The following is a 17,984-nucleotide window of genomic DNA, read 5'->3' on the forward strand; positions in this document are numbered from 1 at the left end:
TGTGGATATACGAATCAATATAAAAACCGCTCCCAGGCAACTACCGGCAGCCTTCCGTCTCGTTTCGAACTTCACCGACAGGGAAAAAATATGAACCCGGATCAAAGGCGCCAAGGAGGATGTATAGGCTGCAATTAAATGTGATGGTGATAATATTTTGAGTTTCAGCATGAACACCCTTCATCCCCCCGGCCCCTGAGATTGCCAGGCAAAACAGATATATTATCATAATGTCGGAGGAAATGTTAATTGGAAAAGTTGAAATTGGAAATGTTTTGATTGATTTTTTGTGATTTTTCAAAAGGCACGCGAGCATACGATCTAACGTACAGATCCGGGGAGGTTATAGCGATTAAATGGAAGTTCATTAATTCTAGAGTGAAGGAGGCTACAGGTAAGAAGATGGAGTTGACATTTGAAAGACGTTCTTCCAATAAAGGTATTTTATCTGTATGAATGGGTAATTTGTCTACTGCAGTTTGAGTTCTGATGTGGCCCTGGGAGTTCCAACCAGCCTTTGGGTTTTCCGGCTTATCCTTAGTACAATATCAATTACGGTTCTGAGTGTTGGCCGACTATAAAAGACAATGGACGGCGTCTTGCGGTAATTGAGACGAAGATGTTACGTTGGACTAGTGGAGTCACACGTTTTGATCACATCCGAAATGAGGTGCTCTGAGGTGGCGGGGAGGAAGATAGGGCGGCAACCCTGTCGGCTGAACCAAAACCAAGTGGCCCAGGAGAACCTCCACGTGGTGGCACCGGGAAACGCTGTGTCGCATTGACTTGCCGGCCATGATGCAGTAGGCGAATGCTCCGAGGCCTAGCAAGGGCGATCAGATCCGAGTCTGCACGGGGACTCATCTGAAGTGGCTTCGGCCACAAAACCTTACTAGGGGTATACTGGTACCATGGGAACCGAGGTAGCCCCTAGACTCTCATACTTCAAGAGAATTCCTGTCGTATCTGAGTACAGCTCGGTTGGTTGCGGTTGGCCCCCTTGTGGGAGTTTCATGGTGGCTGTGGTTGTGCTCAAGCGAGAAGAGACCTTCGGGCCTCGACGTGGTGTTGCGTATCAACACGGGTGCCGTACTCCATAGTTCGGTAGAGATTTAGGTAATTCTTGCATCCACCAGTATGAATGCTAAGCCATGTACTTGGTATAGACTGGTACCGTTGCGCTTGTCTCAGCGGGGCTCTGATTGTGGTCACAAAATCAATCCATGCCTGAAGAGGGTCGTAGGATTAAGTCTCAAGACAGGTACCTACGTTAAACACCGAGGACTTCACATCCGAAATGAGGATATCCGTGATCGTTATGGGGTTGCACCGATCGTGGAAAAGTTGCGAGAGAAGTGTCTTCGATGGTATGGTCACGCAATTCGTGCCAACGAGAATTCACTTGCCAAGATTGGTCTGAACATCGAAGTCGATGGTAAACGACCAAAAGGCAGACCTAAGCAACGGTGGCTTGATACGCTGGATGGGGATTTAAAAGCTCGAGATTGCACCCAGATCAGGCATTCGAGAGGGCCAAATGACGAAACCGATCACGACGAGCCGACCCCACTTGTGAGCGGGACAAAGGCAGAAGAAAAAGAAGAAGAAGTTAACTAGTCTCAGCAATATCTCATAGATGTAGTCATTATTTCGCTATAAGTGTCAAGGTCAACATACTCTGAATATATACTCACATGTCGTTTTTGATTCGCTACGTGATCAGGTACATCACAAATTTCCGATATTCCATTATCCACTGTGTTGTTGTTGAGTAAATGGTCTGTATTGTCCACCTCCTCTGAAGTAACTGATGCTCCCGCAGACGATTGTAATGTACCATTATGTCCACTGTGGTTGCTCCTGGAATAGTAAACGAGATTTTAGGACGTAAAGATAATTCTTCGGAAACAACGCTATTAGGGAATCGAATAGTTTCTACAAACAAATGTTACTAGAGAAAGCAATCACAGACAGCTAATGATCATACCACCGAACTGAACGCCTGAGAACAGCCTCCACTGAAATCGACGCAGATAGAGCGGGACCTGGTCCACACACTCACTGCAGCTGCTAGCGCATGGTTTTTGAAGGGGAAGGTTTCACGCCGGTCTGCGCTTGGATCGTTCTCTGTGTGGGTACGCTGGTGGGAGCGTGATTTCACTCTTTTCCTTTTTTCTTTCTCCACTTCGCTCGTCTAGTACTGCTTGAGGGTTCCACCTCCGCTTCGTTCACTAGCGCCACACGTCTCATGAAGAAAAAACCGTGGGAGGCACGCCCCTGTGGCAGTGGTCGCAATCAGAGTGCCAACTGATTGGCAGCGCAATCCGGCGGCGTGGTTCCGCCAATTCGAGGTGTGTTTTAATCACGCACTTATTGGTCTCAACGAAGAGGCCATCGGGGTAGTCACGAACGTATTGGAGGACGACTCCTAAAACCGGCTGAAGGAGCCACTCATACGCCGTCTATCAGTGAGTGAGTAGGCGAGGCTGAATCACCTGCTGAACGAGCTGACCCTGACCGACCGTGCCCTCAGTTAGTTGCTTCGAGAAATGAGGCAGCTTTTTGAGGATAAGGTCGGCCCAGAGCTTTTGAAGACGCTCCGGTTGCAGCGTCTCCTGGAGAGCAGTCGTGATATTTTTGCCTGCGCAGACTCGGGGCCACTTCAGGTGCTGTCCACCACGGCCGACAAAGTCTACGCCTCCTGCTCACGGAAGTATCTAGATATAAACTTCTGGAGGTCGAAGATCTCAAGCCAATGGTGAAGACACTTTCGGACGGAGTTTCTAAGCTTACGGCGTCTGTAGGTACTTTGCGTTCGGGAGGTATTATAGAACTCCACCATAATCATAGTCGAGGTCTGCTTCCTGAAAAGGGCGTTCCCCGCGGATTCCCCGAATCGCAGTACCACGTCGCCTTACAATTTTCAACCCTGCATGCGGTCTGCTCAACACGGGCGCGGAGATGTCGGTTCTCTCTGCATTCCGTCCAAATATGTTATACCGTAAGTTTTGGTGACTGGCTGCCACGAAATCCTCTCCCATCCGCACTTACGGCTACAAGCAGGTATGAGTCTCGGATTGCGCCAAACGTTTTCGTGGTGATTCGTTTTGGCGGACATTAGCACCGCCATTTTAGGCGCAGACTCCTTGTGTCACTATGGACTGTTGGTGAACCTGCAGGACGAAGCCTTAATAGACGCCGCAACCTTTTTAATGTCGTCAGGAAAAATTTCCACCTGCGCTAATGACACTCTTTCCATGGTTTTCGAGGACATTACCGACCATCGCATTCCTCCGAAAATATCGCAACATTACTACTGAAAGTAGTTTCTGCCAGCCGGATAAGCACAATGTGCAGTACCACATCAATATTACAGGCTCCTCTCTCTCATTTTCGCAACTTTGGATCTGGCCAAGGCGTATCATCAATTCCCTCTTGTTCCAGAAGACACACCAAAAACGGTAATCTGCACAACTTTCGGACTCTTCGAGTTCACCAGGATGACATTTGACTTGTGTAACGCTGTGCAGACATTTCAGAGATCGATCCACCCTGTCCTACGGAACTTAAACTCCTGTTTCGTTTACATGGATGATGTTTTGGTCGCCTCTTCCTCCAACTGAGTATTTGGGCCATCTCAAGTGCATTTTTCAACACCTCCTTGTGGTCAGGATCGTTCTAAACATTGAAAATGCAAATTCCTAGAGAAGCAGGTGATATTTCTCGGCCAAATGATCACCCCTGACGGAATTCAACCAGATCCAGACAAAGCTGAAGCGACCAAAACCTTTCCCCTGCTAAGCACTGTGCAGGATCTGCGAAGGTTCTTGTGTATTTTAAACTTTTTCAATACTTATTTGTCTGGACCCAAAATGAAAGGCTCCTGCGAGATTGCGGGGTCTGCTGCCATCCAGGCGTTTGAATCTGTCAAACAACAGTTTGTTGATGCTACTCAACTGGCATTTCCTCGGCCAGATACGCCCCTAGCAGTATTTGTCGATGCCTCAGACAGAGTAGTAGGCGCCGTTCTTCACCAACAGGTGAACCAAACCTAGCAACCCTTGAGCTGCTTCTTTTCGAAACAACTCAACCCAGCTCAACGTAACTACAGCACCTACGATCGTGAGCTACTGGCCGTGTACCCCTTCCTTAAATACTTCCGCTTCTCCCTTGAGCTTCATCAGCCAATTTATATCCGATATCCAACACGTGTTTGGAAAAAACAACGTCATTGCGGACGTTTTGTCACGAATCTCGAAAGTCATAGTCCCCGCCGCAATTGATTATAGGGCAATCGTCGAGACGTAGAAAGACGACACAGAGCTTCAGGGCCTGAAGGCAAACTTCAAATACAAGTTCAATAAGTTTCCTATCTTCTGCGCAAACTTCTACTTACTCTGCGAGACCTCAGACAGCGGACCTAGGCCATTAATTTCGACCGGTTTTTGCAAGGGACTCCATACAGTACACAACCTCGCGCACCTAGGCATCAGGGCAACAAACCGGTTATTCATCGGAAAATACTTCTGGCCGTCCATGAACAGGAACATAAACTCTTGGACCGGACAGTGCATAGCATGCCAAAAGTGTAAGATCAACAAGCACGTAAAATAGGAAGTAGGCGTATTCCTCGGTCTACCAAGTGCAGTCACACCACCCATGTCGACATCATTGGCCCTTTGCAAGATTCCTACGAATACAAGTATTGCCTCATAATCATCGACAGGTTTAAGCGGTAGCATGAAGCAATACCTCTGACTGACATTACGGCACAATCATCTCCCTCTTGGTGCATTTGAGTCTGCCCTTTTCTCGGAGTTAGGCAAGTTCCTCGGTTTCAAACGTCACAGGACCACTGCGCACTATCAACACTCCAATGGGATGTTGGAACTTTGGCACCGGACACTAAAGGCCACCTTAATGGCTCGCGATGGCCCGTCATGGCTGCAGTCCTTGCCTTTCGTCCTCATCGACCTTCGCACAGCCCATCGAGAGGAGTTCGCCGCCAGTCCCCGGAGATGGTATTCAGGAAGAATTGACGAGTTCCCGCCAACCCTGTTTTAGATATCAGAACAGGATTAAACGACTAAACCATGCTCTTCTGGTCAGGGACACAATTTGAAAACTGCGGCCGAATCCACCTTCTAAACATACCACTAAACATATTCGAAAGGAAAGTCCTTCGGCTAATTTTCGGAGCAGTTCACGGCTGTGATGGATAGCGCATCCAGTACAACCATGAGTTATGTGGACTGTACGATGAGCTAATGATCTCGAAATTCGTTAAACTACAATGACTTCAGCGCGCAGGGTATGTCCAACAACTGAGCAACGATCACATGCCCAAAAAGGTTATGAACGAACGACGTGTCGACGGAGCAAGACTAGAGGAAGACTGAGCACGATGGGGGAGCACAATATATACAAACACCGAGCAACTGTTAGGCTTCCAAGATTGGCGGACGCGGTCATGTGACCAAGATAATTGGCTTGGAGGTCTCACTAACTGAAGATGACAGACAAATGTTGTCACCACCGAGAAAGAGTTCATGAAATTCATCGTCTTAAAAACCAAGTCCCTAGGATCGGAACCGCTTTAATGTGAGCGCCATCAACGACACTAAGTAATTTAATAACTTTTATTCAAGATAAGAGGGAGGCAATCATTGCCTGATATAATTGGTAACGGAGCACTATCTGTCACGCACATAAAAATAGGGATATCTATCTTCGATATCTCTCGAGTACAGTGCCTTGGTGGTGGGCAACTTGGCCACTGTAACATCTAATGCTACAAGCAGCTTAGATGCAGGTGCTCATTGCTCCTTAGAACACCTATAAAAAAAGCGCAGAAGGATGTGCCCAAGGGAGAACGGTGGTCATCAAAAGCTGCAGTAACACCAACCGCATCCAAGCGTAAAGAATTAGGGGAGGCTCCTCATGATCGAGAGCCAGATCCGTTTAGCAGAAGTGTCAGAAAAGTGTTTGGAAGTACAAAGACGGCAACTATCGCCTACCAACAGGAGCAGCGCGCAAACTGCTGAATGTCGGGAGGATCCGTACTGGATTGGTAGTCTGTCACCCTAAAAAGCTAATCCCGAAACGGCGAGAGTATGTACAAGTGAGATTGATTGGTCTGACCGATGCAGGAGAAACAGGTCATGCAAGTGTCCCGAGTTCAAAATGGCGTTAAATGCAGTGAGAAAATGAGGTTGATCCAAATCAACCCCAATCACTGTAGAGTCGCTGAAGACCTGATCTCGCAGACCATCTACGGATCAGACGTTCAAGTGGCTATAATAAGCGAACCTTATAGAAACCCTAACTATAATATGTGGTTAGCCGATCCTAGCGGTAGGACAGCCTAGTCGGCATGCGGGGACCAAACCATATAGGAATGTATGAGACAGTGCCAGAGCGGCCCAGAGAGTATTGGGTAGGATTAACCAGGAGGTAAAACAGGGTGAAACAGTAAGCTTATAAGGAACGTCCAAGAGACCTGAGGAGCTGCTTCAAGCAACTTTGCGCAGAGGTGGATCTACACCCACGGGGAAGCACCTACAGGGTTGTGATGGGTGAGATTTAGAGATCAGGCAGCTCCACAAATTACCTGTCTCGATCTCCTACTGAAAATCGTTCAGAGTTTGTTTCCTCAGGAGGTCACAAGCGGTTACAGTCTACAGACATCTTTAGATATGGCTGTAATACCCCCAGTAACGACAAGGGAAGCAGCGGAGATTTACCATAAGCTGGGAGACAACAAAGCGCCGGGCCTCGATGGTATACCAAACCAAACCCTTAAGCTAACCGTTGAGTCGAGGACAGACATATTCGTAGAGCTGTTTGAAGCATGCTTAGCGGATGGGATCTTTCCTGAAATATGGAAAAAGCAACGAGGAATGTTGTTGCCTAAGTCTGGTAAGCCTCCTGGTGAACCATCTTCCTACTGGCTTATATGGGAAAATGCTCGAGCAATTGCTCCAGGCTGTAGAGAGTCTGGGACGCTTAGGAAACCGACAATTCTCCTTCTGTTCGGCCAGATCAACTGTTAACGTTATCAAAGTGGTCACTGGCTTAGCTGAAAATGTAATGCGCGGGAGGGGTGGTACTAGCAAGTATTGTGCTGTGATTAAATTTGACGTGCAAAATGCGTTCTATTCGGCCAGTTGGAGCCTTATAAGAAGGTCATCGGCGCTATTCGACAGTTATTTAACAGATAGAGGGCCCGAAACGACACATAAAATGGAATCAAAGAATACATTGTCTCTGCGGGTGTTCCACAGGGCCCTGTTCTGGGACCGTTGTCGTGGAACATCAAGTATAATGATGTCCCCAGTTGCTAGTGCATCCAAAACAATCACTGTTATAAAGAAGTGGTTGAAAGATGCACCTTTGCACTCACGGAGAATTAAACAGAGACCGTGCTTATCACGAAGCGGCGTAAGGAAACCACTGTTCATATCAGAATGGGGAAGCATATCATCACTTTGAAACCAGCAATTAAATACCATGCAGGGACGAAAGATATGAGCCTAAATTTCAAGCAGCACTTACACAACATGTTTGCACCAAGGCATGTCCCTAGTAAGGATAATGCCAAATGTTGGGGGTCCGCGATGTACTCGTAGACTGCTTATGTGATCAGCCCATGAAAAAAGCACAAAGGGAGAAAGCAGGTGGCAACAGCGGTGGGAACGGACGGAAAAGGGCCGATGAACCCACAGATTAATTCCCAACATTGATTCCTGTAGACGCAAAGAACCCAAGGTGTGATAAACTATGATCTCACGCAGTTTCTCACATGACATGGCGGTTAACGTAAATCGGTTTAAGCTGGGCAACTCACCTAACTGTCTAGAGGAGACATTGGGAAGAACAGTAGCACCGGAAAATATAATTGCGAAAATGCTTGCGTGGCAGGCGAACTGGAATGCTGCGAAGGACATGGTCAAGAAGATTCAGGGCAGGTTGAGAGAGACAAAGGAGCCGAAAAAGATGCAGTGGGTGCAATCGATCAATCCTTAAATAAACCAAATCTAAGCTTATTAATTAGGATAAATAGGATTATCCTGCCGTTGACTCTTCTTTCTATTCGAGGTCCCATTCTTCGTCAGTCAATTTAGCCTTCCTTTTTGGCAAAAATCCGCTCAAAAGCTTACAGAGTACTACCGGATATTCAGACACCTAAGTTGACGTTGAGGAACTTTCATAATATTAAGCGGATATCGAAGCAGGACACCAGCAAAAACTTATCAGGCACGAGAGTTATCCCATAGCCATATCGGATGACAGCAAAGATTTGGATACTTCAAGGCGCACGGTATAATGACGAAGGACTAACAACGTGGCTTTAGTGGCCTTCTATAGCTTCGCTACTTATCACTACCATTCAACTTTACAGATATTATCTACCACAGAACTGAGGAAAAAACTCCCCCATTAATGTAATTGTAAAGATTTTCATTCTACGCTGTTAAGACACCAAGAGGGGCCGGGGGGAGGGGAGGCTCAGAATTATCCACAACATCCCCCTTAAAACTCACCGAAAAAGAAGGTAATTAGGAATCTATATTACTTACCCCAAAGTTCCATTTAACGTCGTCGAATGGTCTGTGGGCTCACACGATTCATCTAAACTAATTGACAAATAGTCCGTTTCCAATGTAACCAGGACTCGATACCAGGCACCCCGAACACGCGTCTCCAGAATTCCACACCTAAGTCCTGCTGCCGTTGTTGTCGAATGATGTGGCATTGGTTGTTGCGAAGCTGGTGGCCTATTCAGACCAGATGATTCCACCATCCTAACACTATCGTTTTTCACTCTATTCCAGAATCCAGTCTATGTTAATCTTGAAAGCTGATTTTCAAAGACATGCTTTAAATATTCCGCACGAATCCTAGAAGTCAAATCTGCAACAAAAAAAGATAATCGGGATAATAACAAGCATGAAGGCTTGAAAACAAATCAAGATAAAAATCCAGCCTTCAGTTGAAAGCTTGAACATTTTGAAGGACTTCAAGGATGACAAGTCTATGTTGCTCATGGGAACATAAGATCCACCAGTAGCTTAATTGGCACTGAAGGAAGAACGACTAAATTTCTCACTCCTTCCCTCAACGCCGGATTTGAACTGAAATTACACATTCCGAATTTCATCAAAGACTCTCTCAGCTATTAGGATTCCCCCCTTAATGTCACTCTCTAAGACAGATTGGATTAAATACACGAGCTACCGCACCGTCCCCAAGGAATCGTGTTCATTTTAAAAATCTACAAAACTCATTGCAAACACCTGTGGTGTGCCGTATTCCTCATGATTTCTTCTTTTACCCGAAAACCAAATTACCCAGCTGACTGCACAAATCCTCCTTAAATTCGTAAATAAGTATCCCCAACATATGTTATTCTTGGTTGCTACTGTTTCATCTCCCCCAAACTTTCCGTTCTATTTGCACAATCCGCCATTGCTGCTCTGCCGCTCCTCCTTCATCCTCCTTGAAGTTCAACGAAGGAATATCCTTCATTTTTCAAGTCCTTTTTTTCTGTTCCTTCATTTTTCCTACTTTTTTCAGGTAGGACAAGTAGAGCAAGTAGAGGAGATAAAAAAATCGAAAAAATCCCCTCAAGAATATAATTTGAATTTTTTATATCATGTCGTTATTTATTTCGACTGAAATTAAATCTTCGCTTGTTTCGCAGAGAGACGAGAGACATCCCATCCCCCGGGGTCTGCTATTCATCCCTGGAAGCTGCGTGCAACTTGAGATCAAAAAGCCATTGCCTGTACGAATATTGGGGTGGCAGTATCGGAAGTACTTGTCTTCGCCCGCCACACCTGTCGTGCAACATGTAGCGATGGTGAATTAAGGGAGTATGTCAAGGATCCTCGGTTTTTGTGTGCGTGGAGCTCTAGATAATCGATAACTTAAAACGAGGAGATATCTCATTTCGAGAGATTTGCATAAAAATGTGAATCATTTCTTTGTTGTTCTTCTCTTCTCTCCAGTAAATCCTTTCATTACTGAAAGGCACGGACAACTTTTGTGTCCCTAATCTTCAGGTTAAGTACCACTTATGCCCAGATGTTGACATAGCTCTCCAAGTTCTCGTGATGGCATCACAAAGTGAAACTACTTTTGGTAAAGTTGCTGATAACCTGCTTCGCAAACCTACAGTACGGCCGTCAGTCATTACGTACACTTTCAGGCACAATCTGGCATCCTCAGCTATTGACAGGAGTTATAAATTTCGACCCTTTCTCTAAGCTATGTAGCTGAGACCCTTGGATTGGAGTGAGAGTGCTACGGATCAAAGCAGGCTTTCGAAGACAATGAAAAGTTTAATGTAGCCCAGGAGACGGTACTCTAGTTGTAATGGGAGATCTAAACGTCCAGTTTTTCAAAATATCTGACTATCTTCGCTGAGTGTCTGACTATCTTCGCTGGGGGGTGGTCAAAGGGTAGTATAGGTCCCAGGGCGAAACGTGGATTGGTACCTATGATGGAGCATAAAACCTGGGAAATGCTTGCTAAACCAACACCAACAGCTCTACTACCAAACCCAACCTCCACCTCCATGTGGTGACCGCTGGGAGCTCTTTCTTAACGAAAAGCTGCAGGCGGAGAAGGATGAAGGCGAGACTCTCGCGCTTAAAAACGGGACAAATTGTACCTACTGGTCCCCCAGGTTGGGGGTTGGGTAGGGCTGACAACCCTACACGGAAAACAACTTGTTACAAAGCCACAACAAGAGCCTCGAACAGGACGGACTTTAAAACGACGGACCCGGCAACGACAACGGATCAACGATTTGCGCATTTTCTCATGAAACGTGCACTCCCTGTACAGAGATGAAGCTGATGAGCAGCTAGCCGATACCCTGTCCCAATATAGGGCTGATATAACAGCGTTACAAGAGATGCGATGGACAGGGACCGGTTTCCTGGAGAAGAGCCACTACACCATATATTATAGCGGTCATCCAGTAAACCATGTGCTCGGAGTAGGTTTCTTAGTCAGCCAAAAAATGAAACCTGCTGTTATCGGCTTTGAAAACATAAGCGAACGGCAATGCACTGTGCGCTTGCGAGGCAAATTTAGAAATATAAGCCTCATAAACGTCCACGCCCCTACAGAGGAGACTGCAGAGTCGAAAAAGGATACCTTCTACGAGGCAGTAGAACGAACCCTCGAAGCGTGTCACAGATATGATATCTAAATCATACTTGGGGATTTTAACAGCCAAGTAGGGAAGGAGCCCGTATTCAGGCAATACGTTGGTTCCCATAGCTTATACGAAAAAACAAATGATAACGAACTGCGGATTATTCAATTAGTAGGGTCACACGAAATGGTTGTTGGAAGTACCTGGTTTGCGCGGAAAGCGGTCCACAAATATACGTGGGCCTCTCCAGACGGGGCCACTTTCAACCGAATTGACCACGTGTTGATCGAACGCCGCCACCTCTCAGCCTTGGTGAATGTCAGAACATATAGGGGGGCCAATATTGACTCGGATCACTTTCTCGTTGGCATGGTGCTCCGAGCTCGAAGAACAATAACACCTAGAATCCCCTCTGACAATCAGGTGAGAGTGAACACTGAAGCCATCCCCAACACAACCCTCCGCGACACCTATAAGAGGGAAATGAATGCCGCAATAACCGGAGTCAACAGAGGACCTGGAGATGAAGCATCAACAAATGATTTTCACAATTACCTGAAGAACTTTATCATGGATACGGCCACACACATACTTGACCCCAGCCGCAAAAGGAGTCGGAACGGCTGGTTCGACGATGAATGTAAGCTAGCAACGGAACGGAAGAATGCCGCATTCCGAGTAATGTTGCATTTTCAAAGAACGCGGGCACGCGCAGAGACTTATCACGAACTCCGTCGAGCGGAGAAGCGACTTCGCAGACGGAAAAAGGAAGCCTGGGAGAACCAACAAGTCTGTGAACTAGAAAAGTACAGGGAGCAACCGCACCAGGCGCGCAAGTTTTACCAACAAGTCAGCAGGATGAAGCCTTATACACCTCGATGCTCATCCTGCCGAGACAAAGAGGGAAATCTGATTTCCGACAGAATGAGCATATTAGAGCGATGGGTTGAGTACTTTGATGAGCTACTGAACAACCAGAACATCGGCGAGTTGGAGGTCCCGCCAACTGAAGACCACGGACAAATACTGCCACCATCAAGTTTAGGAGAAACAGTCCGTGCAATTCATCCGCTAAAAAATCATAAGTCGCCAGGAGCCGATGGAATTACAACCGAATTGGTTAAATATGGAGGCGACCAGTTCCACCAAGTGGTTCATCAACTTGTGCTCAAGGTATGGGACAGCGAATCAATGCCTGACGATTGGCAACGAGGCATTATCTGTCTCATACAGTGGAGGTGTGACAGTGCAGCAATTATAGAGGTATCGCGTTGCTGAGTACCATCTATAAGATATTCTCCACTATCTTGCTAGGCCGGATAGTCCCATACGCTCAGAACATCATTGGCCCATACCAAAGAGGCTTCACTCCAGGCAAATCAGCAACAGATCAGATTTTCTGTGCGGCAAGCGATGGAAAAACTGTTGGAATATGGATAACAGTTGCATCATCTATTCATCGACTTTAAAGTCGCCTATGATAGCATAGCCAGGGTAAAACTGTACGCAGCCATGAGAGAATTCGGTATCCCGGCGAAATTAATAAGACTGACTAGGCTGACCCTGACCAATGTGCGAGGCCAGATAAAAGCAGCAGGATCACTCTCAAGACCATTCAACATCAACAACGGTCTACGACAAGGGGATGCGCGATCATGCGTCCTCTTTAACCTGGACCTCGAGAAAGTGATCCGTGATGCTGAGGTAAATGCAAGAGGTACGATCCTTTTTAAGTCCACCCAACTACTGGCCTATGCTAACGATATCGACATCATGGGAAGAACCACCCGAGACGTACAAACTGCCTTCATCCAGATGTAGCAGGCGGCAAAGGGGGCGAGATCTTGGGCTGCACATCAATGAAGGCAAGACAAAATATATGGTGGCAACGTCAGCACCGAAGACGAATCAACCAACAACATCAAACCGCACTGATCAAACAGGAAGAATAAGGATAGGAGAATACAACTTTGAGACCGTTGACAATTTCCCCTATCTAGGGTCGAAAATCACAACCGATAACAGCTACGATGATGAAATCCGCGCTCGGTTGTTGTCAGCCAACACAGCCTATTTCAGCTTACAAAGACTGTTCCGTTCGAAACGTCTCACCATAGGGTCAAAGCTCTTACTGTACAAGACTATGATCTTGCCAGTCCTCATGTATTCCTCAGAAACTTGGGTTCTTCGCAAGAAAAAGTGCGAACTCTTGGCCGCGTTCGAGAGAAAAATCCTCCGAAGAATTGTTGGCCCCCTACATGAGGATGGACGATTCCGTAGCCTACACAATGACGAAATCTATGAGCGATACCATGACCGTCCGATTGTGGATAAAATCCGGCTCAATAGGTTACGGTGGGCGTGTCACTTAATCCGTATGGATGAGGATGATCCCACTCGGAAAGTCTATAAGGGCAATATTAATGGTAGAAAAAGAAGACGAGGCAAACCTTGCCTAAGATGGAGCGATAGCGTTGGTGGACCTCGGCGCAAAACCGGGATGTCTGGAGTTCCTTATTAAGGCAGGCCTAGACCGGATACCGGTTGTTGCGCCTTTGATGATGATGATGATGATCTTCGCTGGGGAATGTCGAAACTAACGGCTTCTAACCATTTTCTTTTTCTGGCTAGGACAGGTAAATGTGTTTTTGAACTCCAGCGAAAGCATGCCGTGGGACTACCAAGCAAATACCTTCCCATTATCAAATAACTAGAATGGAACCGAGTGACACATTACTTCGGGCTACACCTTTCGCTTTCCCGCCTTAAGGACAAGAATTCTGTTAACCAATAGGAGAGGGATAAGTGAATAACAATTATTATCATTAATAATAATAACTCCTCCGAAACCGATCCCAAGCCCGGTTGTGAAAGGAGGAGGGATGGATAGTTTCAGTCTGAATGGCTGTACGCCACCGCAGCGTCTCAGGGGGAAGGTGAGGAAAGTGCGGGAACTTTGCACTCTTGCAGATTACTCGCTGAGGAAGTTATCTATCTACACCTGGCAGTTAGGTATAAAATGCAAATCCATCCAATGAGAAGAAGGAGACTCGCCGAAACACTCCTCTCCACCGTCCAGCTGGGTTTTAAGCTGGGGTTCGGGACGAATTCCAAAGAGCGAATTAGAATTCTCGGATAAGGAACTTTTGCATAGGCTAGGTATTCCCAGGCTCTATGTATGCATCTCCAGCAACTCCGGGAATTCTATCTGAATTCAATGTTGAGATTGCATCTCGGCTGTGTGCTGATATGTCGCTCCTGCAACTACAATCACTTGTGTATTGTGGTGCAGTTGCGGCTATCATATTGCACGGTCTGAAGATTCGCTTTCGTGTTTTTGATTTGAGTGACCAGAGAGATCCACCATGGAAAATTCATCTGGAACGTCGGCGGGACTCACTAAGACAGGACATTTCTAGACTGATTCAGATGAGCACTGGAAATGCCAGCAGACGGGTGAGAAATAAAGTGCAGAGGGTTTACCGGAACTATGCCATCCCCATTGAGACACCCATAGTTGGAATTCTGGACACACTAGCACAGAAAGTTTCTGTCATATGCAGTCTGTTACGACGATATGGCGAAAGTCATTTCAGATGTGTCCAGACTGCAATTTACGCGAGGAACCAGCGGAGTTTTTTCAGATCACTCAACGAATCCCAACAGAGCGTCCAGATAGTACAGTTTTCGGTGACGGAAAAAATAGAATATTGGGGTGGACTCTGGGGGTTACCCGGCCAGCATGCTGAGTGGATCATCGCTCATCGCCGAAGGCACCCGTCATGTCACTACGCCTGGCATGAACTTTGCAGATGTTACCGACGAGGGGCCCAGGTCTGGATCGAGTGCAGAACTTCTGGTACAAAAAGCTCACCAGTATACATGGTACGATTGGCACACATCATAAATCAGGTCATGAGTCAGCCTGAGGAATTTCCACCCTTCCCCACTGCGAGGATTACCTGCCTTATTCCTAAAAAGAACTCCGCAGGCACAAGTTCATAACGTCCATCATTAGTGGAAGGGTTAATGCGCACCTTGAAGCCAACAACATTCTGTTCGAGCAGCAGAAGGGCTGCCGAGTCGGTTCAAGGGGTTGCAAAGAGCAACTCATTATCGACTCAGTAGTTCTAGGACCAAAGAAGTCTTTTTAGCTGCTATATCGATTATGCCACGGCTTTCCACAGTGTCCCGCACACCTGGCTAATCGATATCCTACATCTGTATCGTATTGATCCGACACTAAACGGGTCGCTCCGCGTATTTTATTGATGTTGCTATCCCCCATCATAGCAACATTGACAGCAAATACCAGGAAAAGCAGGCAAACTATGAGCTACTGGCTCGGAAAATCAAAGAAATTTGGCGTCTCGAGCGGGTGGTTTCCATAATATTGTCAGCTACAGGTATTGTACCTAAATCCTTCAAGGCTTCCCTTGATGTTCTGGGACTCTCGCACAATCTGGTTCAAACCATACAGAAATATACCATTCTGCATACGTGCTCGATGTCGCGGTGAGTTCTCGACGGATTCTCCCATTAACCTACCACCCGCCATCACCACCAGCGCCCCTTTAGTTGTGAGATTGTGGCAACTCGGAAAATATAATTGTTTTTCCAAAGAACCTCTTTCCAGCCAGTCCTTTCAATGAACCAGCTCTGTCTTCTACGCAACAAGACGAAACCGAACGTAATGTTCGCTTGGATACTGGGTAAGGAACTAATCAATCTCACTATGTTTACGATTGAGCCACGGGTTTTATCACGTCTCTGCACTTGCACAAACTGCTTGCAATGCAAATATGCTATTTAGATTAACAAACGGCCATCCTGGGTGGCCGAAGACGACCTAGAGGGAAGAGCTCTCCCAAAAACTTACAGAAATTGACGAAGTGACAGTGAAGGTCTCCCCCAAAAGTATGAAGCTCCATCAAAGCGCCCACCAGACGGGGAAAATAGACGAATAAAAGTTTAATGCTGTGGTTGAAACATTGAGCAATCTAAATTGTTTTAACTGCGAATGTCCTGAACAGGAAGCAGATTGTTTCAAGCTTTGAATAAACGGGGCATCCGAAATTCACTGGATTTTTTGTGTTCAAGGAGGACATTAAGATGCATAGTCCAAATATATCAATGTGGATTCTCGAGAAGGCGATGGCTCGAGTTTGCTTAGCAAAAAGACATGCCTGTTGACGCAAGAAGTCTTCGGCATTCTCTCTGGAGTCCCCTGTTACTACGATGATCATCCCTTTATTGGAAGATTTCCACTATATTGGAGCACCTCTCATGGAGGGCGGTTGTGTAGATCTTGAAGAGAACCGTACTCAGAACACATCTTTGGGGCAGAAACCTGGTGACCGCACGTAGAATTTTGGTTTGCCAAACCCACCCCTGAAGGAGAAGGGGCCACAAAAGTGTATGTAGGAAGATGCGAAAGTCCTATCCTTTTTAGTACAGTTTAAGAAGTGGGTAGTTGCGCCCACTAAAAAAATTTTGGGTCCCCTGAAGAGGGGTTATTTTCATGTCATTTATCAGTTTTATTGGTAACCAAGGCGAGTTTGGAGGTGATGAGAGGGGAAGGGTGTGTACATCTTACCACCGCCTTTGCAAACCTCGTGTAATTTTCAGGGGTTACCAAATTAAAATTCACTACAACAATAATACTCAGCCTTTATAGCGCCATAACTTTTTAATAAGGAGAGGGGAGATGACAGCCGCAATTTTTTATCGCAGTAGAAAAAGGAGTATCTCCTGACAGTCATTTCAGACCCCTTCCACCCCCTTCCGGGGTGGGGTTCAATGTTAAATCTTACCATTGTTACCTAAAAATAACAAACATTGAGGCAACGTAACCTTCTGAGATGGGGAGGAAGGGTCGTGATATTTCTCCGAAGGTTGCGTGTTCACATCACGTCGGGGTCACCAATTTAGGAGCTTGTATTTAACAACGTTCAAAACACGATTTCAAAAAACTACTCCTATTATAATTCAGGGATATTAGAAATTATACTGATTTCCGTCCGTAACTATTCTCTTTCTGCACAAAACTCGTTCTTGTCACAATGACTGCCAACTATCTTCTTCCCCCTTTTTTCTTATTATTATTTTTTATCTGACGTTTCTCGCCACCTACTCTGTTCCTCACTCTTGTAGCGAGGTCTGAACTGAGTGGAGCGCCGGTGGCGTCATCTGCCCGCTGGTATTCGCGACATTCGAAATAAATTTCGAATGCAGCGAATCCTGCCGCGCCACAAGGAGATATCTTGCTCTTTCTCTGTAATTCATCCCCATCCCCTTTCCCTGCGGTGGTAGTGCCGAAAATTCAAAGTTCAGCATGATGGTATAAGAGGGACATAATTCGTTCAAGGTCAATGGATAAGTTGTTGCTGATTTGCGCCTTTAAGCGACTTAAATCAGCGAGCCCAGTGATACAGTAAGGGAAATGGAGTTCATAAGTCGGCGCTAGAACTTTATAGCGATGATACTCACAGGCATCATAATTTAGTATCTACGAAAATTGCAAATCCCAGCTTTGAGGCGGAAAAATAAATCATCTTAAGCCATCAAAGCAAGTAAGCAGATCTCATCTAAAAAATCGCTTACCTATCCTGGTCGAAAACGCTAGTCAATATTTTACATAAATGTAAAAAGAACCTTCGATCCAATAACGTAAGAAATTGCTTTTTGAATCGATGATGGTTCTCTCACAAAGGCATACTCCCCGTGAAAGGAATATCGCAAAATCCCTAAAACCTGTTCAGGCTTCCGTTTTTTCGTGACTGCAGTCTGCCAGTGGATGCACTGTGCTCCTGAAAGC

The 17,984-nt window shown here is 46.1% G+C and overlaps 1 protein-coding gene across 2 annotated transcripts in view; it reads right to left on the reverse strand.

Annotated features, from left to right (window-relative positions):
- Positions 1-17,984, reverse strand: part of LOC119650189 (beta-1-syntrophin) — a 259,314-nt gene that overhangs the window by 148,911 nt on the left and 92,419 nt on the right. For both annotated transcript variants that reach the window (XM_038052749.1, XM_038052748.1), the window contains exons 2-3: positions 8,580-8,913; positions 1,695-1,860 (exon numbers count right to left, since the gene is read on the reverse strand). In XM_038052749.1, coding sequence (XP_037908677.1) covers positions 1,695-1,860; positions 8,580-8,803 — 390 coding nt within the window. In that variant the 5' untranslated portion in view covers positions 8,804-8,913. The remainder of the gene's footprint in view (positions 1-1,694; positions 1,861-8,579; positions 8,914-17,984) is intronic.

This window comes from Hermetia illucens, chromosome 2 (genome assembly GCF_905115235.1).
Source record: "Hermetia illucens chromosome 2, iHerIll2.2.curated.20191125, whole genome shotgun sequence".
Taxonomy (NCBI): Eukaryota; Metazoa; Arthropoda; class Insecta; order Diptera; family Stratiomyidae; genus Hermetia; species Hermetia illucens.